At 43.1% G+C, this 25,291-nt stretch overlaps 1 protein-coding gene across 1 annotated transcript in view; it reads right to left on the bottom strand.

The window, feature by feature from the left end:
* Nucleotides 1-351: 351 nt before the first annotated feature.
* Nucleotides 352-25,291, bottom strand: part of LOC138672696 (ubiquitin carboxyl-terminal hydrolase CYLD-like) — a 60,442-nt gene continuing 35,502 nt past the window's right edge. Inside the window, exons 9-15 of the mRNA XM_069760926.1 lie at nucleotides 22,244-22,335; nucleotides 21,916-21,979; nucleotides 12,152-12,284; nucleotides 11,049-11,157; nucleotides 1,252-1,370; nucleotides 938-1,145; nucleotides 352-776 (exon numbers count right to left, since the gene is read on the bottom strand). Coding sequence (XP_069617027.1) covers nucleotides 592-776; nucleotides 938-1,145; nucleotides 1,252-1,370; nucleotides 11,049-11,157; nucleotides 12,152-12,284; nucleotides 21,916-21,979; nucleotides 22,244-22,335 — 910 coding nt within the window. The 3' untranslated portion in view covers nucleotides 352-591. The remainder of the gene's footprint in view (nucleotides 777-937; nucleotides 1,146-1,251; nucleotides 1,371-11,048; nucleotides 11,158-12,151; nucleotides 12,285-21,915; nucleotides 21,980-22,243; nucleotides 22,336-25,291) is intronic.

The following is a 25,291-nucleotide window of genomic DNA, read 5'->3' on the forward strand; positions in this document are numbered from 1 at the left end:
TTGGAATTTCCCCATTTGCCATCAACACTCTGGTATTAATTTTACAAAGCAGAGACCCCCTTTTCACTGGGTTTAATAAACAGTCAGGCCAATACAGAAGCATTTCCAGAAACCTAAAATCTGTGAGTGACCCCACCCGAAAGAGGCTATTACACGGAGGATTAGGTTTGACAACAGTTTTGTGACAAAATGGGTAGTAGAGGTCTTCACGCTGTAGAAATTAGGCACTTGCTTTATTAGTAAAGGCAAATGAACACGGAAGCGTTGGTGTCTGTTATTAATTGCTGAACTGTACAAGGATGGAATATTAAAGCAGGCAAATTAGATTCAATATAGTGGAAACAGCTTCAATACATGTAAAAATATATTTAATTTCAGAAATTATTCACCATTTTATAAACTGTAATTGTCACAATAAAGAGAATAAAAAACTGGGAGCCAGCCCAAAATTATTGCAAAGATCACCTAGTAAAAAGTAAAAGTAAGCTATAGTTTATAATTGCGGATTGGATTAAATTGCTAAAGAAGGCAGTGAGTGAAGTATTACAGAAAACTTTCCCTGAACTTCTTCCAGAAATCAACCAAGGAGCCTCATTTGTACAGACTTAGGTCAGGGCTGTAATACAGACACATGTAAGCGTCACAGAGTAGCCGCCGGGCATACGTTGGCATGCTTTTTGAGTCCTCTTGTTCTAGTTCCTCAGCTGTCATTTCTAAGTAATCAGTCAGTTCTGGGCAAGGAGTTACACGAGGGATGTTAAATCCATTCTGTCCTCCTAAAAATTTCGAGAAAAAAATATAAACCTCACTGAAAATAATCAATAAGACAAAAAGTCAGAAATTTTAGAACAACTGGAAATTGTATTTCCGATGAAGGGTATACTAATTTTATAGGAAGTGTCTACAGTACAATGCTGGACCCCAACACTGAACTCACCTTCCCGGTCAGCCATGCTATCGAAGAAGGCCCAAAGAGGCCGGCGGTGTGAGTGAATTCTAATAAAAGCCACATAATGACTTGTTTCTATGCATAAAACAGCATACAGCTGCAAATTCTGTCTTTGTAGCACAGCTTGGTGGTTGAGATTCTCGGGCACACAGAGATCCCTTGGTTGGTGGCCAGCTCTCTGCTTGTGAAGGTGAACCTGTCCATAAGGAAAAGTTAATTAAGCTCCCATACAAATCAAGATTTCCCAGAATAAAAAAAAAAGTATGCATTTTAGAGTGATTTATCACACAGAAAGGATGTACCTGCTTGTTGCAGATGGCACAATACTGTTTTATGTGTCCTGGAGTGATCCCCAGATCCTCGTAGCAGTCAAGACATTCCACTACTGCTAGAGACTGACATATTGAACATTGACGTGGGGCTGCAAGAAACAAAGAATCTTAGTATATGTATGCACTATATACAGTACCTCACAAAAACGAGTACACCCTTTACATTTTTTTGTAATTATTTTACTATATATTTTCATGGGACAACAGTGAAGATATAACACTTTGATACAATGTAAAGTAGTCATTGTGCAGCTTGTATAACAGTGTAAATTTGATGGGCCTTCTAAGTAACAACGCACAGCCATTAAGGTCTAAACAGCTGGCAAGAAAAGTGCGTAAACCTCCAAGTGAAAATGTCCAAATTGTGCCCAAAGTGAAAATATTTTGTGTAGCCACTATTATATTTAAGAATTACCTCAACTCTCTTGGGCATGCAGTTCACTAGAGCTCCATAGGTTGCCAATGGTATCCTCTTCCACTCATCCACGATATCATGGAGCTGGTGAATGTTGATACGAGATTCCGTTTGAGGATGCCCCACAGATGTTCAATAGGGTTTAGGTCTGGAGACATGCTTGGCCAGTCCAGCACCTTTACTCTCAATTTCTTTAGCAAGGAAGTAGGTCGTCTTGGAGTTGTGTTTGGGGTCGTTATCATGGTTGGAATACTGCTCTGCGGCCCAGTTTCCAAAGGGAGGGGGATTATGCTCTGCTTCAGTTTGTCACAGTACATGTTGGCATTCATGGTTCCCCCAATGAACGGTAGCTCCCCACAGCCGGCAGCACTCATTCAGCCCCAAACCATGACACTCCCACCACAATGCTTGACTGTAGGCAAGTCACACTTGTATTTGTATTCCTCACCTGGTTGGCACCACAGACGCTTGCCACCATCTGAACCAAATAAGTTTATCTTTGTCTCATTAGACTACAAGACATGGTTCCAGTAATCCATGTCCTTAGTCTGATCATCTTCAAACTGTTTGCAGGCTTTCTTGTGCACCATCTTTATAAGAAGCTTCCTTCTGGGACGACAGACATGCAGACCAATTTGATGTAGTGTGCAGCGTATGGTCTGAGCACTGACAGGCTGATTCCCCACCCCTTTAAGATCTGCAGCAATGCTTGTAGTACTCATATGTCTATTTTGAAAATACAACTATGATTGACCATGACTAGGCCAGTTCTGAGTGGAACCTGTTCTTGTTAAACCGCTGAATGGTCTTGGCCACCGTGCTGCAGCTCAATTTTCTTGTAGCCTGTTCCATCTTATTTATCTTTATGTAGGCCATACTTAATGTAGCAGCCAGGGTCCTCCATTTGGCCAAATTGGTACTTGGACGCATAAGCTCTTTGCAAATCATTACACTGGCTGCCCATTCATTACAGGATACAATTCAAAGTACTCGTTCTCACCCACAAAGCTCTCCACAGTGCAGCACCCCCTACATCTCCTCCCTCATTTCTGTTTATGAGCCCACCCGCTCGATACGCTATGCAAACGACTTTCGACTAACCTCTGCATTAATCCATACCTCCCACTCCCAGCTCCAAGACTTCTCCCGAATTGCACCAATCCACTGGAATGTTCTACCCCAAGAAATTAGGACTATCTACAACTTGCAGTTTTAGGCGCTCCCTTAAAACACGGTGTATAGCCCATTCACTATCTGAGAATAACCCTCTATCAAATTCCACAGCAACCAACAGCACCACAAATACTGGCTGGTGACTAGCTCATGCAGCCTTTATCCATCTCCCACTCCCTCAAGATGGCTGGACCATCATTGTAAATATGTACCTGTTCTTTGTGTCTCCCCCACCTCATCGTAGATTGTAAGTTATTACGAGCAAGGTCGTCTTTTTTTGCTTTAATTATTGTATTATCTTTAACGTGGTTACTTATGACTGTTGTGTATGAACTGTTAAACTGTAAAGCGCTGCGGAATATGGTGCCGCTATATAAAGATTATTGTTATTATTATAAGTTGGTATACATGCAGCACATAAACACATGTTCACTTTGGCCATAAAAGCATACAAAACCTACAACGCTGACACATGGCAAGGTTTTTAATACTAGACAGTGTAGGACCGCCCCGATCAGAGTCACCTTGTCGACGATGGGATGGCTTTTATGCTATTTTTGATCAAAAACAGTATTACTAAGAACCCCGTGTTATTTAAATGCATTTTTGCTTTTTACTTATTTAGTTGCAGCAAGGTTTATGTTTATTTTGCTTCTTGCAGGTTTATTATTATGTAGAGCAAAAACTATTTTTTTCAGATCCTCAGAGAGATCTTGGCCATGAGGTGCCATGTTTAACCTTCAGTAATCAATATGAGAGAGTATGAGAGCGAAAACAGCAAATTTTACACACATGCTCCCCATTCACACCTGGGACCGTGTAACACTTAATGAGTCATACGGCACAGGGGAGGGAAAATGGCTAATTGGGCACAATTTGGCCATTTTCACTTAGGGGTGTACTCACTTTTGTTGACAGCGTTTAGACATTAGTGGCTGTGTGTTGAGTGCACACCAAATTTACACTGTTAAACAAGCTGTACACTGACTACTTTACATTTTATCAGATCTTAAGTGTTGTCCCATGAAAAGATAATCAAATATTTACAAAAAGGTGAGGGGTGTACTCACTTTTGTGAGATACTGTACATCAGGTAACCATCTCCTTCACATTGGATTCCCTGACCATAGCAGCATTCTCAAACTGTAGCTTCGTTTAGTACATCATGGAGACTTTTACAAAGATTTAGGCCACAGAAGAGAGATCTTGGCCATGAGGTGCCATGTTTAACCTTCAGTAATCAATATGAGAGAGTATGAGAGCGAAAACAGCAAATTTTACACACATGCTCCCCATTCACACCTGGGACCGTGTAACACTTAATGAGTCATACGGCACAGGGGAGGGAAAATGGCTAATTGGGCACAATTTGGCCATTTTCACTTAGGGGTGTACTCACTTTTGTTGACAGCGTTTAGACATTAGTGGCTGTGTGTTGAGTGCACACCAAATTTACACTGTTAAACAAGCTGTACACTGACTACTTTACATTTTATCAGATCTTAAGTGTTGTCCCATGAAAAGATAATCAAATATTTACAAAAAGGTGAGGGGTGTACTCACTTTTGTGAGATACTGTACATCAGGTAACCATCTCCTTCACATTGGATTCCCTGACCATAGCAGCATTCTCAAACTGTAGCTTCGTTTAGTACATCATGGAGACTTTTACAAAGATTTAGGCCACAGAAGTCAAACTCGGCTTTGGGAAAATGGCCGCCGCGATCTCTAATGCGCACGCGCGGCATCCCGCGGCCATTTTCCTGAAGCCCCGTGCAGCAGAGCACTCGATCTGCGCACGCGCGGCCCCAGGAAGATGGCCGCCCCCACCGATGCAAGGGATTACAGCGCAGATCGCGCGCTGCTTGTTCACCATTACGCCACTACGCCACCAACGTAAAGCTGAGGAAGAACCAGCGATGTCACCACGCCCTCCCGACCTGACCAGCCTGATTGACAGGCGAAAACGGCGACTTTGGTAAGTTATATCTCAGCATAGGTGGGGAATCGGGGTACACTACATACACTATAGGAACACACAGCGCAGGCCCTATTTAACAGTATTTATAGCTCAATCTCAAAAAACGGGGTGACAGGTTCCCTTTAATGAATATGTTGAAGAGAACAGGTCCCAATACCGACCCCTGCGGTACCCCACTGGTCACAGCAACCCAGTTAGAGACTATACCATTTATAACCACCCTCTGCTTTCTATCACTAAGCCAGTTACTAACCCATTTACACACATTTGCCCCCAGACCAAGCATTCTCATTTTGTGTACCAACCTCTTGTGTGGCACGGTATCAAACGCTTTGGAAAAATCGAGATATACCACGTCCAATGACTCACCGTTGTCCAGCCTATAGCTTACCTCTTCATAAAAACTGATTAGATTGGTTTGACAGGAGCAATTTCTCATAAACCCATGCTGATAAGGAGTTAAACAGTTATTCTCATTGAGATAATCCAGAATAACATCCCTCAGAAACCCTTCAAATATTTTACCAACAATAGAGGTTAGACTTACTGGCCTATAATTTCCAGGTTCACTTTTAGAGCCCTTTTTGAATATTGGCACCACATTTGCTATGCGCCAGTCCTGCGGAACAGACCCCGTCGCTATAGAGTCCCTAAAAATAAGAACTAATGGTTTATCTATTACATTACTTAGTTCTCTTAGTACTCGTGGGTGTATGCCATCCGGACCCGGAGATTTATCTATTTTGATCTTATTTAGCCGGTTTCGCACCTCTTCTTGGGTTAGATTGGTGACCCTTAATATAGGGTTTTCATTGTTTCTTGGGATTTCACCTAGCATTTCATTTTCCACCGTGAATACCGTGGAGAAGAAGGTGTTTAATATGTTAGCTTTTTCCTCGTCATCTACAACCATTCTTTCCTCACTATTTTTTAAGGGGCCTACATTTTCAGTTTTTATTCTTTTACTATTGATATAGTTGAACAGTTTGGGATTAGTTTTACTCTCCTTAGCAATGTGCTTCTCTGTTTCCTTTTTGGCAGCTTTAATTAGTTTTTTAGATAAAGTATTTTTCTGGAAAAACAAAATCCAGCTCACCATACCGACATTCCCAGGAGCTCGGAGCACGGAACCGCTGTGTCAGGGCGTGGACGAACAGGAAAGAGAAGGAGATCCAGCTCAACGAAATAGTGAAAAATCCATAATTTATTTCACTTAAAATATAGTGAAAGGACAAAACATCAGCATACAGAAAAAAATTATAAAAACAAGGTCAACGTGTTTCCGGTGACTAAGCCCACTTAATCATGAATGATTAAGGGTGCTTAGTCACCGGAAACGCGTTGACCTTGTTTTTATAATTTTTTCTGTATGCTGATGTTTTGTCCTTTCACTATATTTAAAGTATTTTTCTCCCTATAGTTTTTTAGAGCTTCAATGGTGCCATCCTGCTTTAGTAGTGCAAATGCTTTCTTTTTACTGTTAATTGCCTGTCTTACTTCTTTGTTTAGCCACACTGGGTTTTTCCTATTTCTAGTCCTTTTATTCCCACAAGGTATAAACCGCTTACACTGCCTATTTAGGATGTTCTTAAACATTTCCCATTTATTATCTGTATTCTTATTTCTGAGGATATTGTCCCAGTCTACCAGATTAAGGGCATCTCTAAGCTGGTCAAACTTTGCCTTCCTAAAGTTCAGTGTTTTTGTGACTCCCTGACAAGTCCCCCTAGTGAAAGACAGGTGAAACTGTACAATATTGTGGTCGCTATTTCCTAGATGCCCGACCACCTGCAGATTTGTTATTCTGTCAGGTCTATTAGATAGTATTAGGTCTAAAAGTGCTGCTCCTCTGGTTGGATTCTGCACCAATTGTGAAAGATAATTTTTCTTGGTTATTAGCAGAAACCTGTTGCCTTTATGGGTTTCACAGGTTTCTGTTTCCCAGTTAATATCCGGGTAGTTAAAGTCCTCCATAACCAGGACCTCATTATGGGTTGCAGCTTCATCTATCTGCTTTAGAAGTAGACTTTCCATGATTTCTGTTATATTTGGGGGTTTGTAACAGACCCCAATGAGAATTTTGTTACCATTTTTCCCTCCATGAATTTCGACCCATATGGACTCGATATCCTCATTCCCTTCGCTAATATCCTCCCTTAAAGTGGACTTTAGACAAGACTTTACATAGAGACAAACCCCTCCTCTACGATTTTTACGATCCTTTCTAAACAGACTGTAACCCTGTAAGTTAACTGCCCAGTCATAGCTTTCATCTAACCATGTCTCGGTTATTCCCACTATGTCAAAGTTACCTGTAGATATTTCTGCTTCTAGTTCTTCCATCTTGTTTGTCAGGCTTCTGGCGTTTGCGAGCATGCAGTTTAGAAGATTTTGTTTTGTTCCAATCTCCTCGCTGTGGATTGTTTTAGAAATGTTCTTACCTCCCGTCTGAGTATGTTTTCCTGGGTCTTCTTTGTTCGAGTCTAATGTTTTTCTTCCCATCCCCTCTTCTTCTAGTTTAACGCCCTCCTGATGAGTGTAGCAAGTCTTCTGGCGAATGTGTGTTTTCCAGGTTTGTTGAGGTGTAGTCCGTCTCTGGCGAGGAGTCCATCGTACAAGTAATTCACACCGTGGTCCAGGAATCCGAATCCTTGTTGTCTGCACCATCGTCTTAGCCAGTTGTTCGCATCAAGGATCCTGTTCCATCTCCTGGTGCCATGCCCGTCTACTGGAAGGATAGAAGAAAAAACTACCTGTGCATCCAGTTCCTTTACTTTCTTCCCCAACTCTTCAAAGTCCTTGCAGATTGTCCGTAGGTCCTTCCTTGCCGTGTCATTGGTGCCAACATGTATCAGAAGAAATGGGTGGACGTCCTTGGAGCTGAAGAGCTTTGGTATCCTATCGGTCACATCCTTGATCATCGCACCTGGAAGGCAGCATACTTCTCTTGCGGTTATGTCCGGTCTGCAGATGGCTGCTTCTGTGCCTCTCAGTAGTGAGTCTCCCACCACACCACTCTTCGTTGCTTCTTGGCTGTACTTTTTGCTGTCACTTGTTGCTGTGTGCCCTTTACTTTTTTGCTTGCTGGTATTGCGTCATCTTTAGGTGTGCCATCTTCATCCTCTACAAAGATTTGATATCGGTTCTTCAGTTGTGTGGTTGGTGATTTCTCCATGGTCTTCTTGCTTCTTTTGGTCACATGCTTCCACTCATCTGCTTTTGGAGGTTCTCTGACACTTTTTTCACCTTCTGTGACCAGTAGAGATGCTTCTGTTCTGTCTAGGAAGTCTTCAATCTCTTTGATGAGTTTCAAAGTTGCTATTCTTTCTTCCAGACCCCGCACCTTTTCTTCTAAAAGGGCCACTAGTCTACACTTCTGACAGGTGAAACTGGATTCTTCTTCTAGTCGATCTGTGAACATGTAGCACATGCTGCAGCTCACCATGTAGGTTGTCACATCTGCCATGTTGCCTCTAGATCCTGCTGACTTGCTGTGTGTTTTCCTTCTTGTGTAATCTACTCAGCCAAGCTTTCTTGCAATAATGTCCTACAGGCAAAAATTCGCGCGCTGTAAGGCGCGTGGTTTGGTGATTCTTTCCAAGCAGCTGGTCCCGGCTGTACCCAACGATCTTCTTGCTTAGGGAGACTCTTCGCTTTTCCCAGAAGGCACCTGGAATATGCAAATTATCCTCCTCAAGCTTGAATCCCTGGGTTCTCTCTACAATCTATCACATTGTAGCAAGAAGAAAACTTAGGAGTGAATTGACAAGATGCAAAAAGTGCATGGTGTGGGGGAAATAAATATTCCATCAACCAAAATTGTTCTGTGTAGCATGCAAATAGTGAACTGAAGTCACTGGCTTAGATTACAATCTCCAATAACTTTTCATATTGAATACAAACACTGAAATAATTCCATGTACCTGTAGTAAGAGAATTATTATAAAAAAAAAAAAAAATGTAAAAAAAAAACAAAAACGACTTGTTAAGACTGTATTTGTTACAGCCCCTCTGCCATTGGATCGGAGACCCCTTGGAGTGATGCAGGGTCCCGATCGTTGCCATGGTGACCCGATGTCATGACGACACCCCAGTCACCAGAGCTAGGAAACATGCTGATCATGCGCAGTGAATGCTCAGCAAGTTTCTCTGTCAGTGCAGAGCAGAAGCGATCAAACTGCAAAAAAATTATAGTTCTATAGCGGGCCTACTTAAAATAAGTAAAAAAATAAATAAAATCATAAGATATTGTATCTATAAATAAATAATTGAAAGAAACAAAAAAAAAAAAACAACTCAAAAAGTACACATATTTGGCATCACCGCGTCCACAACGACCCAACCTATAAAACCGTCCCACTAGTTAAACTACCCCATTAGTGAACACTAAAAAAAAAAAATTAATAAAAAACCAAGGCAAAAAGAAATGCTTTATCATACCTATAAACAAAAAGTAGAATGAAACGTGATCAAAATGACTAATGTAAATAAACAATGTAGTGCTGAAAACGTCATCTGGTCCCACAGAAAACAAGCTGCCATACAGCTCCATCAGCGGTAAAATAAAAAAGTTATAGCGCTCAATAAAGCAATGCAAAAATTATTGTCTATAAAATAGTTTTGTGTGCCTTATCAATTTTACCACTCACGGAAAAGCATAAATAAAAATCCTGAATTGCTGTTTTTTGGTTCATTCTGCCTCCCAAAAATATGAGTAGAAACCAATCGAAAAATGTCATGTGCCCGAATTTGGTACCAATAAAAACGTCAACTCGTCCTGCAAAATATGGAAAAATTATAGCTCTCAAAATATGGTGATGCAAAAACTATTTTTTGCAATGAAAAGCGTCTTTTAGTATGTGACTGCAGCCAAACATAAAAACCCGGTATAAATCTGGTATCACTGTAATCGCACTGACCCGAAGAATAAAATTGCCAGTCACAGTGAAAGGCGTAAAAAATAAATAAAACCAATTCTTCACCTGCTGTTGATTTTTTCATTCTGCCTCCCAAAGATCCCAGTAAGGCTCGGCACACATTTATCCTGCCCTTAGCGCTTGCATAAGGGTTTCCGTGTAAATCTCTGAAATACGTGATTCAGACAGAACCTCTGGCAGAAGATTCCCAATAATGCGGCAGATGTAGGCACTGTGTACACTGTCTGATCTGTGATTCGGCGGTGTCCGTCTTTTCAGGATTGCATAAAAGTGCCGTCGGCCACAGTTATGTGCACTTCTGAAAAGAAGGACACCGTTGAACAGAGGTCAGACGGAGTTCAGAGTAACTCTGCTGCCTCATTATAATGAATGGATCCCCCGGGGGTTTCATCTGAATCACGTCACTCAGATTTAGATGGAAACCCCAAAGTAAGTGATCAGCATAGAGCGCCGGATAAATGTGATCCCAAACGTTATGTAAAATATCCCCAATAAAAGCTTCAAATCAATCCACAAAAAAAAAAAATCAAGTCGCCACTCAGGTCTGCCATCTGTTAACAGAAATATAGGGGGCTTCCACGTTACTGGTAGCACAAATGCTCTGGAAAAGCAAAATGTCTCCTCACCCGCCAAAAGAAATTCAGCAAATTCTGTGCTCTCAATTCCAAATGCCCTCCTCCCTTCTGAGCCCCACAGTGTACCTAAACCACATATAGCATCCACGATTGGCATTTCTGAAGGGATCAGAGCCCGCCTAACTTCCAGGTGCATGCCTCCAGAAGAACGTACTGGTCACTACAACGGCAGTTTGCAATTTTCACTCAGCAACATTCATTGCTGCTTATGTCACAAAAAAAACAACAACAATTCTCAGACTCACTGAGATTCGTTGAAGTGTTCCAGAGTCATCATCTCATAAAATGACAGTGGTCAGAATTGTAAAAATTGACCTGGTCATTAAATTGCAAACCACCCTCGGGGTAAGAGGGGTTAACATTTCTAGTAAAAAAAAAAAAATCAATAAAATACATCAATAAATAGAAAATCATTAACCGGATAACACTTTTAGGGATTCTCACACACACACACACACACACACACACACGTCTTAATATAACGGATTACGCATGTGTCATTTCACTTCTCGAATGTTGTCAGATATACTCACATGATAATGTCTCACTTCTCCAATTACAAGGATGTCCCTCAGACATTTACAACTGATGACTCATATCCGATTACATTTTTTCTTAACACTTACCGTCTTCTAGAAGATCAGTTATATCAAGCTGTTGGGTTGGGATGATGGTGTTAAACATCTTGAAATTTTTTCCATTCCTTGGCATTTGAATGATAAGGCAAGAGGGAACCTAAGAGGGAATTTATTAGCCAAGACTATAGGATATGGCAAATTAGTAATGAAGACTACAGGGCACTTCTCGGAATAATCTCATTCCTAATAGTTTATAATCCACTTCATTTAGCTAACATGAGTGTATAATTGGGTTAGTGTACAAAAATAATATCTGAACACGACTTAAAGGGAATCTGTCAAAAGGTTTTTGCTATTTAATCTGAAAGCAGCATAATATAGGGCCAGAGAGCCTGATTCCAAGCATGTGTCACTTACTTGGTTGTGTGCTGTAGTTTCAGTACAAATCAGTGGTTTATCAGCAAGAGATCAGACGACTAGGTCTAATGTGCAAGCGAGTCCAATTAATCTGTGTAACTCCACCCCCACCACTGATTGGCAGCTTGCTGACAATGCACAGTGTACACAGTGAGCTGCTAATCAGGGATGGGGGCAGGTTTATATACAGAAGAGAAAATAAGGATTCTATCAAAGCAACACCAGCATGATGTAGTGGCAGAGTCCTAGAATCATGCTGCTCTCAAAACCTGCTAACAGATTCCCTTTTAATATTACACTTTATCTTTATTTATCCAATTTATAATAATTATGTGTTGTCTATAGGTATATGTCAAATTGCTGAAGAGCACAGTTAGAGGACATCAGTATGGATCAAATGTCAATCTATAAAAGTATGCCAACCAATAACCCAGTAAGAACAGATGATCTGATTGGTTAGTTTCATGGACACTCTCCACCCACTTCAAAGCAAAAAAGCTCGTGAGCAAATGAAAGCGTAAAAAAATAAATACATTTTTTTTTTAAATGCACATGCTGATCAATCACGAATGCGGAAACGTTTGTCATACCATTCTGTTGCATCTACTTGGCCTTTGGCCAATGCATTGATGTTTTACACTGTATAAAATAAGGTACTGTAAATGTTCCGTTATCATGCTAAGACCTCAGATTCAACAGAATCTAGACTTTACAGTGATTGGATGATCTCTTACTTCCGTGAACTTGAGATCACCAGTAACCATTGACCATTCCAGCAGTTGCTGCACAGAAGGTATATCCACCGACTGCTTCTTCTCCATGAAAATTTGATAAAATATACAACCTTGAGGTTTCTTTTTTGGTGTTCTGAGGAGCCATAAGACAAATGTAAAAGAAGTCGTCACTCATAGGCTGTTTTAGTACAAATAAAAAATACAAAAAAAAAAAAGATCCTGATGAATGCTGACATTAAGGGAAGATCCTGCTGACATGTTCCCTTTAATTACTCAACAGTGATAAGGGATAAAACATCCAAGCTCCTAGAGAATCTCACAAAAGATTGTAAATCAGTGCAAAAAGGCACCAATTAAAGGGAACCAGTCAGCAATTTTTTAGATCCTAAACTAATAACTATGCAAAGCATCTAAAATGTAGATTATCTTTATATACAGTGGCATGTAAAAGTTTAGACATCCCTGGTCAAAAAGAGAATTTTTGTTACTCACTGTAAAATCTTTCTCGGAGCCTTCATTAGGGGACACAGGAAACCATGGGTCTATGCTGCTGCCACTAGAAGGCGGACATCGGGCAGAAGAATAAAAAGGTCGACTCCTCCCCAGCAGGCTACACTCACCGACTGGCAGAGAGATAACCAGTTTGTGAGAAAGAAGTAGGAAAGGAGATAAAAGGAGCTTACTCTAAGATAAAGTAAAAATGGCACAAATAAGGGGCTGTTGCTGTGTCCCCCAATAAAGGCTCCGAAAAAAAGATTTTACGGTGAGCAACCAAAATCTTCTTTTCTCCATCTCTTCATTGGGGGACACAGGAAACCATGGGAAGTCCTAAAGCAGTCTCTAGGGTGGGAAGAGACAGGTACTCAAAAGTGTAAGGTCGGTCCACTGCTGCACGAAGGACCTTCCTGCCCAGATGGGCGCTGGTGTGTAACAAAGACCACGAAGCAGCCTAGCAGGTCCAAGGGAAAATAGCCCAAGGATCTCCCACTGTAATATGGGGAGAGTCGTGATCCTAAGTGGAATCTGTCTTTTCTTCACTTAAAACATTGACAAGGTGCGGTTGAAAAGAGGCCACTCCAGAGGAGGGGAGGAAAAAAGTATGAAGCACTTATAAAAGGAAAGGAAGTAACCACCTTAGAATGAAGAGGTGCAACCGGGCAAAGGACATCTTACAACCAGGCATAGGACTGCCTTTATCCATGTGGTACAAAGGTCGAGATCTTCTGGTTCAGGATATAGGTAACCACCTTAGGAAGTAAGGATGAAAACCGATGTATGGGAATACAGTGGATGCTTCGCTGTGACTATGGTATGGAAGGCTACAGCTTCTGCGTTGTGACACAAATTAAGGGACTGAGAAATCTGGAGGATGAAGAAGGTATCCTGTGAAGGTAGGTCTGGACAATCTGGGAGCGTCCCACTAAGGAGCAAGATCGGCCCAAGAAACACCAGACTGTTATTTAGCATTCCACTCTGGACAGTGGCGTATATAGGGGGGGGCAGCCGGGGCAGGTGCCCCGGGCGCAGCCGGCAGGGGGGTGCAGTCAGGCCGCCTAAAGTGGCGGTCCGCAGCGTCTCTCCCGGCGGATGCATTCTGCTGCCCACGGTCTGGAAGTCAGTTGTTCTCTGTGCCGACTGTCAAGCTGACAGCCGGCACAGAGAAGATGCAGAGCGTCGGCTCCCAACAGGTGCGCAGATGGAGGGGGGCCCCTGCAGGGTGGCTGTGGCAGGCAGGGAGAAATCCCTGCAGCTCCGCTGCCTACAAGAGAAAATAGCAGCGGAGCTGCAGCGATCTGTCTTCCTGCCCGCGCTTCCTGTCACACAGAGGCGCCGCTGGATGACGTCATCATTCAGCGGCCGGCTGTGTCAGAGGAAGGCGATGGAGATGCTGCGGCAGAGCGCGAGGAGAGGTGAGAGGGGTGGGTGTGGGTGTGCGCGCGCGCATGTGTGTGTGTTGCGCGCTGCAGGGGAATGTGCAGAGAAGTAAATGGTGTGTGTGTGTGTGTGTAGGGGAGAAAGAGGGCAATGATGGGGATGGTGGTGGAGGAGGAAATGATGGAAGTGGTGGAATGGGCAAGGATGGGGATGGCGGTGGAGGAGGAAATGATGGAAGTGGTGGAATGGGCAAGGATGGGGATGGTGGGGGAGGAGGAAATGATGGAAGTGGTGGAATGGGCAAGGATGGGGATGGTGGTGGAATGGGCAAGGATGAGGATGGTGGTGGTGGAGGAGGAAATGATTGAAGTGGTGGAATGGGCAAGGATGTGGATTGTGGTGGAGGAGGAAATGATGGAAGTGGTGGAATGGGCAAAGAGGAGGATGGTGGTGGAGGAGGAAATGATGGAAGTGGTGGAATGGGCAAGGATGGGGATGGTGGGGGAGGAGGAAATGATGGAAGTGGTGGAATGGGCAAGGATGGGGGATGGTGGTGGAATGGGCAAGGATGAGGATGGTGGTGGAGGAGGAAATGATGGAAGTGGTGGAATGGGCAAGGATGGGGATGGCGGTGGAGGAGGAAATGATGGAAGTGGTGGAATGGGCAAGGATGGGGATGGTGGGGGAGGAGGAAATGATTGAAGTGGTGGAATGGGCAAGGATGTGGATTGTGGTGGAGGAGGAAATGATGGAAGTGGTGGAATGGGCAAAGAGGAGGATGGTGGTGGAGGAGGAAATGATGGAAGTGGTGGAATGGGCAAGGATGGGGATGGTGGGGGAGGAGGAAATGATGGAAGTGGTGGAATGGGCAAGGATGGGGATGGTGGTGGAATGGGCAAGGATGAGGATGGTGGTGGAGGAGGAAATGATGGAAGTGGTGGAATGGGCAAGGATGGGGATGGCGGTGGAGGAGGAAATGATGGAAGTGGTGGAATGGGCAAGGATGGGGATGGTGGGGGAGGAGGAAATGATGGAAGTGGTGGAATGGGCAAGGATGGGGATGGCGGTGGAGGAGGAAATGATGGAAGTGGTGGAATGGGCAAGGATGGGGATGGTGGGGGAGGAGGAAATGATGGAAGTGGTGGAATGGGCAAGGATGGGGATGGTGGTGGAATGGGCAAGGATGAGGATGGTGGTGGAGGAGGAAATGATGGAAGTGGTGGAATGGGCAAGGATGGGGATGGTGGTGGAGGAGGAAATGATGGAAGTGGTGGAATGGGCAAGGATGGGGATGGTGGTGGAGGAGGAAATGATGGAAGTGGTGGAATGGGCAAGGATGGGATTGCTGGGGAGGAAATGCTGGAGTTGGTGAAATGGGCAATGATGGGCATGACGGAGAAGACAATGATGGAGGTGGTGAAGAGAGCAATGATGGGGTGTGGTAGAGGACAATAATATGTGTGTGGACAATTTGAGTGGGGATAGGGGGATTTATTATGTGTGGGGAGAATTTGGGGATGGGGGAATTTAATGTGTGGGGTGAGATTTGTAGTGGGGATGGGGGATTTAATGTGTGTGGGAGACTTGAGGACACAAAATGAAGAACAATGGGGGGCATATATGAGGAAACAGTACAGGGGAATTGGGGGCATGTATGAAAAAACAGTATGGGGGAATGGGGGACATGTATGAGGAAACAGTACGGGGGAATTGGGGGCATGTATGAGGAAACAGTATGAGGGAATGGAGGGCATGTATTAGGAAACAATATGGGAGAATGAGGGCACAGTATGAAGAGCGACGTGAAAAATGTATGTGGACAGAGTACGGGAAGTGAGGGTGATGGGATGTGTGCAGACACAGTATGAGGAGTTAGGTGAGCAGACAGTATAGAAAGTGAGGGGGTAAATATATGAGGAGACAGTATGGTGAACAGGAGGGATGTGAGAGGAGACAGTATAAGGGAGGGGAATAGTGTGAGGAGACAGTATGGGGGGACAAATGTGACTGGGCACAGAATAGAAATTGAATAGTGGGGGTGTAGCATGGAGGGACAATGTGAGGGCACAGCCAGGAGGGGACAGTATACCAGGAAGGGGGAGTGTGATGATAGAGTACAGTATATATACTGGGCCCTATAGGGGGGACACAGTATGAGAGGACAATGTGAAGAAGGGATGGGTATGGAAAGGAGAGGTCAGTGTGAAGAGCATGAACCATAAGAGGGACAGTGTGGGGGGTCATATTTTGTGCAGACAATATAGTGAGGGGCAATTTTTTTTATTCAGGAGCATTTTAACGACACTTGTATCTTTAAGGGCATCATGTGGAGATTTTCTGCAAAAGAACGGAGAAGATGGAAATCTGCAGAGACGGCTGTGGATGAGAAAACTCATCATGGGGTCTGGACAAGATGAAGAAAAGAATATCGGCTCCAGAGACGACGTCATCTATAAGGTACCTGGATGTAAATGTTATGTGTGATGTTAACTAATTCTCATGTTTTTATTTCTGTTAGGAGCTTTAAACGGAATGTCCAGGTTTGTAATGAGTCTGCAGTTATTCTTTGTGACTGCAGATTTCTGAATTCTCACAGTGCACCCTGCACACTGTCAGGATTCTGTCGTGCTGGCGATTTAGATACATGCGGTCACATGCTGACTAGATATGTGTGGCCTCACTCAATGAACTGAGCGAGGTTGGGCACATCTAGTCGTAATGTGTTCAGAAGTATACAAATCGCATGCTTGTGCTGACATGACTGTCCACAGGCAAGGGAGAATCCTAAAAGTGTGCAGTGCATTCGTTGTTAGAATTCAGAAGCCTGCGATGTCAGGATTCAGCTCTGCAGGTTCCAGTAGTTGTCACATGGACACGTCACTCATATGCGACTTTCATACTTGTGGTCCTGTGTCAACGAGCTTCTCTTCTGCTTCTCTCAGTTTTTCACTGATCATTGAGAGCATTGGGGAGAGGAGCGATTCGGTACATGACTAAGTGTGAAAATCGCATATGTCCTGGGGTGCCAAAACCCTAGATACGCCTCTGACGCTGGATGTAAGTCACGGCTAGTGCAGATAAGGTGGACACTGAATTTCAGAGGGTTGGTAGAAGGGACAATTCTTGGTCTTTCCAGCAGCCCTGGGCTGAGAACTCCTTGAAGACAGCTCGCCAAGCCAGGGGACAAGTATCCATGAACACTGCCTACTCTTGAAAGCAGATGGAATGTCAAGTGAGAGGAGGAGGAGGATCGGCTCCTCCTAGTCAAGGATGTTTTGCCAGAGGGAAGAGAACTAAACTCTGATATAGGGACAGACCATCCTGTGCCTTGCAAAGGGATTATAAAGTGCTTCCGAGGTCACCCAAATTTGCTCAAAATGCTCATAAATTGAGGGAAGAAGGGAGCAGAGAGAGAGCAGGTAGATCACTGAAAAGACTCTCTCAAGGACAAGGACCAAGATCTCTAACCATGGGAGGAAAGACCATGTCGCCAAGGGAGACAAAATTACACACACAGGAGGAATAGACATGATAACGCCTACAAGGCAGCAGTAACCACCGCTCATATGAAGGGAAAGCTCTCATGACAAGATCCTTACCTGTCTCTGGAAATAAAAAACGACCGACTAGTTGTGTACTAAGCAGGATAGAGTCGATGTGAGAAAGGGCTCTCATGTCCTGATAGGCACAAATTCTCTCAGCGAATGAGAAAATTCGGCAAGAGACACTGCCATAATGAGGTCCTTTTAGGAGGCTGACTGGCACAGGCTGTGGAATCAGGTGCTCTGTTTTGAGGCATCTGGAAACCATCAGTCTGTCTTGGTCCCAGACAGGTGTTGAGCGGTAGTCAGCATAAGTAAACGTTCCCTAGCTGTGGTCGTGGAGCACCAGGCGAATTTATGCCATGGGGAAAAAAAAAAAAAAAAAAAAAAACACTGTATAGATGTTCATGGAGGTTGGTGTGTCTGACATTCTGCAGATAGAGTGCCAGACAGTTGATGTAGGAGATAATCACTCTGTAGCTGCAGTCAGGGAAGCTGGTGGGTCTGATTCACTAAGAAAAAAGACAGAGTAAAAAGCGGTTGTCGGAATTTGTAGTAGTGGGGTAAAACATCGCTGCGGACGTACTATTGCCCATAAGAGCGCTGTCTGAATATGGCAGGTGTGTATTACTTAATCAGGTTATGGCACATCCCTAGTGGATCTGTGGACTTGTCCCTAGGGATAGGATGTGCGGCTCCTGTATATACCAGGATAGGCCATGATGCGAGGGACTGGGAATCTGACTGGCAACCTAAGGCTGCAGGGGTACTGTGGGATCAAGCTGCACTAGTATCCGAGGGATCCCTCAGAGTCAGGAGCGAAGAGAAAAAGGATCTAGAATGTTACCTGATCTGGATACAATTTCCTGAATGTTCTCCTTCTGTGAGGACACTCCATCAGATTTTTCGTGGATGGAGGAAACATCTGCGGGGAGCGTTTGGTTTTCCTGAGGAAGACAGGGCTCTGTGGGAGGAGGTTCGTTTTCCTTGACTCTTGAGAGTCTGCTAGACAGCTATTTTTCAGCTGTCCATCATGTCTTGTAACTTGGAGGGTCTGGTTTGAGTCTAGATGGAAGCAACAGGGGGGCAGAGTCCGACCCCAGGGCTGCCTCTGGGAAAAAGGAGCGATACATGGAAGTAATCCTGAACAATGTAAGGAGCGAAGGGAATTCAGACGTAGAGCTGGAGTGTGCCTGCTTCCTGGACCAATGTATGGTCTGTCATGGCTGCATGACACTGATTCATGTAGGGACAATGATCAGAGCCACAGGGGCGGAGGGTCTATTAGTCAGTTGCAAGGGGACCTCTACCAAAGACTGAGATATCTTGGTTAGGTCGGTACTGAAAGAAATAGGGAGGTAATCCACTTGAAGGAGAAGGGGGTGTGCTCTCATCCTTGACAGCGATGGGGTCCAGAGAGACTTATACATTTGGGTTGCTGCGGTCGGTGCAGGGACCACTTCCAAAAAGACACTATTAGTCTTGGAATGAAGAGACCCAATAACTCTATAGTTTTGGAAAGGGATTTCCCAAAAAAATATGGTTTTGGAAACATGACTGTGCATGAAGACGGACGTACCCATCCCAGTGACGCAGCCCCACCTTCAACCTGGGGCTTCTTTTCTTTCTTTTCAATGTTCTTTTTATTGAGAGAAAATTATATAACAGTATATTCAGGTAAAGTAAGAAAAATTCAGTAATTAAATTGTATTACAGGAAAGATGAGCTGTCAGTATTTAGCATGTAAAAGTTCAGTTACTGTAATCATTGAATTAACAAAAACTTTCAATTTTGTTGAACAAATAAGTTGAACATCAGAAGAGGTAAAGAGCAGTAGAGAGAATGGAGATAAAGGTTGGGGGGAGGGGGGGTGAGTACAGAAGAGAAAGAGGGAGGGAAGCTGAGAAAGGGGGGTTGTAATAGCACCTTGAGATGTTTAGATACTTATGGCAAAATTGCAGAGAAATAGGAAGACTGTGTCCTAAATCGGGTCCAGGATGTCCAGATAATATGGAAGTTAGCAGAGGAATGACTGACTCTTGCTTGCAACCAACCTGGGGCTTCTCATGCTGTCTCCAGTACTATGAAGAAAGCGTCGTTAACACATCTGGAAATGGGTATCGCTCCATTCAGCAGTCCCTCTTCATGACGGCGGGGGTTCCACAGGATCAAGGGGAATCCTTAAAAACCCAGCCTCCTCTAAACTTGTGCTAAAAACAGCAGGCATGGGTTCTTCTAAGTAGCCTAGCACTCTGAAAATGAAAATAGTGGAGGTCCACAAAGCAGAAGGCTATAAGAAGAAAGTAAAAGCGCTTTCAAGTTGCCCTTTCCCAAGTTTGAAATTTCATTAAGAAATAGCAGTTAACAGGAACAGTCCAGGTCAAGATAAGGTCTGGAAGACCAAGCACAATTTCAGAACCCCCGCTTGACTGTAAAAGACCTTCAAAAAGATATAGCAGACTATGGAATTGTGGTACATTGTTCTACTGTTCAGAAACACCTGCAAAAATATGTCCTTCATGGAATAGTCATCAGAAGAAAACCTCTCCTGCGTCCTCACCACAAAATTCAGAGTCAGAAGTATGCAAAAGAGCATCTAAACAAGCCTGATACATTTTGGAAACAAGTCCTGTGGATCGATGAAGTTAAAATAGAATTCTTTGGACACAATGATCAAAGGTATGTGTGGAGAAAAAAAAAAAAAAAAAAAAAAGTGTACATAATTTCAGGAAAAGAACATCTTGTCAACCATTAAGCATGGGGTGGATCAAATCATGCTTTGGGGTTGTGGCAAAGGGAAGAATGGATTCAATGACATTTCACAAATTGTTTGATGCAAACATAACACCATCTGTGAAAAAGCTGAAGTTGAAAAGAGGATGGCTTCTACAAATGCATAATGATCCTAAACAAAAACCAAAATCCACAGTAGACTACCTCAAAAGGCACAACCTGAAGGTTTTACAATGGCCCTCACAGTCCCCTGATCTGAACATTATTGAAAATCTGTGGCTAGCCCTCAAAATAGCAATGCATGCAAGACAATCCAGGAATCTCACAGAACTGGAAGAATTTTCCAAGGAAGAATGAATGAAAATCCCTCAAGCAAGAGATGAAAGACTCTTTTTTTTGCCTAATGTACAAAGGAAACGTGCCATCTTTAACTTTAGGCCTTTTGGAGATCATTTTATCTTAAACTTGTTTAACTGATCACAATGACAGTAATCTTGACCAGGGGTGCCCAAACTTTCACATGCCACTGACTGTAACAAATAAGTAATGCATTCACTTGTACAATCTTCAGTGAGATGATGGGTGACCCTCACCACTGTTCATTTCATGATAGGAGCCACTGTTAGCCTGGGTGGCACGGGCCCACCATTAACATTGACTCTGGGGGGCCCACTGTTCAGTTACAGGCAAATATTACATTTATCCTCATTTACAAATGTACCTATGATTTTCATGCTGGAGGATAAGTGATTTCTGCTCACATCCCACCGGGGGATTCACCTGTTCCACTGTGGGCTAGTCAGAGCCTGGTAAGAGTTGTGGTTTTATATAGCACAAACCTATTTAGCAGGGTTTATCCTGAATTGTATTGGTTATTTTTAAGGGTATTAATAATTTTCCTTGGAACACTACAGGTGAGGCATTCTACATGCAAAGTAGGCATGCAGTTAAAAATGTCAATTTTGAACAGGGGTGAGTAACTTACTAGGCTGCTTGCTGCAGTTTTGATATAATCACTATTTTATCTGCTCCAGATCTAACAGTTCTCTGACTGCTGAGCTCTGTATAACCCTGCCCACACCACTGATCGGAAGCTATATGTGTACGCTGGGTGGTTGGAGTTGGACTAAATGGCAGATGGTTACTAGTCCACTAGCGATAATCTCCTGCTGATAATAGTGATGTTATCAAACCTATAGCAAGCAGCCCAGTGAGTGATATCACTGGAATCAGGGTCTCTGTCTACATGATGTTGTGTCTACAGATTAGGTGGCACAAAAATGTATTTGCTATCTCATCAGTAGCGGGTGAAGAATTGAGTGAGGTGAGAAGATATAAAGGGGTATTTTTGGAGGAAAAAAAATGCACTAGGGTATATACTTATATGACCCATTGTATCTGCATACTGGGACATCAAAAATCCCACTGGAGTGATGAAGACAAAGAATAAAATACCGAACAAACAGTCAGCAAGAGGGAAATGAAAGATCAGGCTCAAAACTAGTGAAGAATGAACCACAAGTGGGAAATCACAACACAAGTAGGTAGTTTAAAAATGCTTCAGAGTCAGCACCATATGGCACGGTCACACCAAAATAATAATCATTAAAATACCTAATATAAAAGAGAGGCTCGACCCTAAGGACCTGGAACAAGCGATTTAGAAATTCTTCAGGATCTAGAAAGGAAGAACAGAGGTTAGATCACATCAGATGTCATTAGAATTAATCCCCGATGGACTTCAATATAATAGCAAACTTCCAGCAAAACGCCAAGAGGATGCGGACATGAGCAATATAATCTTCAAAGAATTGTCAACGCTGATCAAAAATTGGGGGGGGGGGGAATGTTCCATCTCCTGTAAGCTCATCACAGACATATGGCATCATGTAAAAGCATGTCATGCTCCCCAATATCATTTATGGGCACGTTATCGGCTTACCTTTTTCCTCATCGGTAAAGCCAGTGCTCTTTCCTGCTGCTTCCAAAATCTTCCTCAAGGCCATCACCTTGGTGGCACAAACATAGCCATTTCTACATGTATATGTAAGAGCAGAGTGTGAGACATAGGAGCGGTTATGACAATAAAATATGGTTTTATATACGGTAACTAAAGTGTACAAATATAAGATTTCTCTGGCAAAAGCAGCTGCTGTTACCAATCTCTATTAACAGGTCACTGGGCACTATTCACACTGAACAACATGCTGCACTTATTATTTCAGTTGGTAGGATCATTTGGTAACTTTTCTGTTTTATGTCACTTTTTTAATTATTTTCAATTATTTTAATTTATAATTGTTACAAAATTATTTCCATAAAAGGTAATTTTAAAAAATGTGAGGGAAAAGCTATTTTTTCACATGTGGCAGTTTTGCTGCTTTTTTTTGTTCCACAGCAAAACCTGATCTCTTGGCAAGAAAGAAGCCGCAGGAAAAAAAAAAAAAAGTTTTCTCTTGCGCATTTGTCATGCTACATTTGTCTCGTGCATGCTGATAAAGTTTAGTTGCAAAAAAAGACAAAACAAAATATTCTACTTCGTAAGGTTTTAGCACAAAAACCGCAGTAAAACCGGATACTTGTTTTTTCCCCACCACCCATTACTTTCAATGGGTGAAAAACGCCTTAAAAACGCTGAAAGAAGTGACATGATCTAGTCTCAAAAACCAAGCAAAGCACAAAATACGGAGGACAAAAAAAAACAAGGTGTGTGTGTGAGGTTTCTGAAATCTCAGACTTTGCTGATACTGTAAAATTCAGCTGAAAATTTGCACTAAAAAAAAAAAAGGCATAGAAAAAATAAAAAAGCAGCAAAAATGCCAAGTGTGAACATACCCTAACTGGACCATTGAAAGGAGGTCATGTTACAGATAAAACAGCCCTTGCGATGGCATAGCTGATCGGGGTTTGGTAATACCCAGCAGCCGGGAAGACATCCAGCTAGAGCAGTAAAAGTATCAGCTCTACTGAAGAGTAAGGGTAAGTTCACACTGGGCGTTTTTGCTGCTTTTTTTTCTGCAGCAAAACCGGATTTCTTGGCGGGAAAGAAGCTGCGGCAAAAACACATGTTTTAGGCTACCTTCACACTAGCGTTCGGCAGGGCTACGGACGGAAGCCTTCTTCCTATTAAGCCCTGCCCAGTGCCGCGTCTCTTCCTCCAGCTCCGCCTACATCTGCATGCGTCCTGCGTACCCTATCTTTAACAAAAAAAACTACTTCCTGTAGAACCATACCTTCTTAGAAAAGCTGGCAATTCAAGTGACGCTACAGTAAAAATCACACTGACCGGTTAGAACAGAATAGGTATATACATATATATGAGGTAATATGGGGTAATCATTGGGGGGGTTGATGTCACAGTCAGGTGACATCAAGCCCCGAGGTTAGTAACAGAGTGGCGTCAATAAGACACCCTCATTACTAACCCCATAGTCAAATTGTACGAAAACACAGACACCCAGGATAAAGTCATTTAATTGAAAGAAAGACACAGACTCCTTTATTATTCTTAATTAAACCATACTTACAACCACACAACTAATTCCTGCAAAGCCCTCGATCTCCTGTAATAAAAGTAAAGTAAAAAAGCAACAATATACCCATATATGTTCGTTGTTCTGACCCACGCCTTAACCCCTTCATGACCTTGGGATTTTCCGTTTTTTCCGTGTTCGTTTTTCGCTCCCCTCCTTCCCAGAGCCATAGCTTTTTTATTTCTCTGTCAATTTGGCCATGTGAGGGCTTATTTTTTGCAGGACGAGTTGTACTTTTGAACGACATCATTGGTTTTACAATGTTGTGTACTAGAAAACGGGAAAAAAATTCCAAGTGCGGTGAAATTGCAAAAAAGTGCAGTCCCACACTTGTTTTTTGTTTGGCTTTTTTGCTAGGTTCACTAAATGCTAAAACTGACCTGATACTATGATTCTCCAGGTCAGTACGAGTTCATAGACCCCTAACATGACTAGGTTATTTTTTATCTAAGTGGTGAAAAAAAATTCCAAACTTTGCTAAAAAATAAATAAATAAATAAATAATTTGTGCCATTTTCAGATACTCGTAGTGTCTCCATTTTTCGTGATCCGGGGTCGGGTCAGGGCTTATTTTTTGCGTGCCGAGCTGGCGTTTTTAATGATAGCATTTTGGTGCAGATACGTTCTTTTGATCGCCCGTTATTGCATTTTAATTCAATGTCGCGGCAACCAAAAAAAACGTAATTCTGGCGTTTTGAAATTTTTTTCTCGCTACGCCGTTTAGCGATCAGGTTAATGCTTTTTTTTTTATTGATAGATCGGGCGATTCTAAACGCAGCGATACCAAATATGTGTAGGTTCGATTTTTTTTTTTTTGATTTATTTTGAATGGGGCAAAAGGGGGGTGATTTAAACTTTTATATTTTTTTTTTTTTCACATTTTTTTTTAACTTTTTTTTTTTTTTTCTTTTGCCATGCTTCAATAGCCTTCATGGGAGGCTAGAAGCAGGCACAACGTGATCGCCTCTGCTACATAGCAGCGATCTGAGGTTCGCTGCTATGTAGCAGAATTGCAGGTGTGCTGTGAGCGCCAACCACAGGGTGGCGCTCACAGCTACCAGTAACCATAGAGGTCTCAAGGACCTCTATTGTTACTATTCAGAAGCATCGCCGACCTCCGATCATGCGATCATTTCCGCCCGGCCGGAAGCGGTAGTTAAATGCCGCTGTCTGCGTTTGACAGCGGCATTTAACTAGTTAATAGGCGCGGGCAGATCGCGATTCTGCCAGCGCCTATTTCGGGCACATGTCAGCTGTTCAAAACAGCTGACATGTCCCGGCTTTGATGCGGGCTCACCGCCGGAGCCCGCATCAAAGCGGGGCTTCTGACCTCGGACGTACTATCCCGTCCGAGGTCAGAAAGGGGTTAATCTGTATCTGGGGGAATATACAGTTTTCAATCTGGACTGCGTAGTTCAGGCTGAGAGGGAGCGCAGCATCAGTGACTTCACCCCGGT

The sequence above is a fragment of the Ranitomeya imitator genome, chromosome 1, assembly GCF_032444005.1.
Source record: "Ranitomeya imitator isolate aRanImi1 chromosome 1, aRanImi1.pri, whole genome shotgun sequence".
Classification (NCBI taxonomy): domain Eukaryota; kingdom Metazoa; phylum Chordata; class Amphibia; order Anura; family Dendrobatidae; genus Ranitomeya; species Ranitomeya imitator.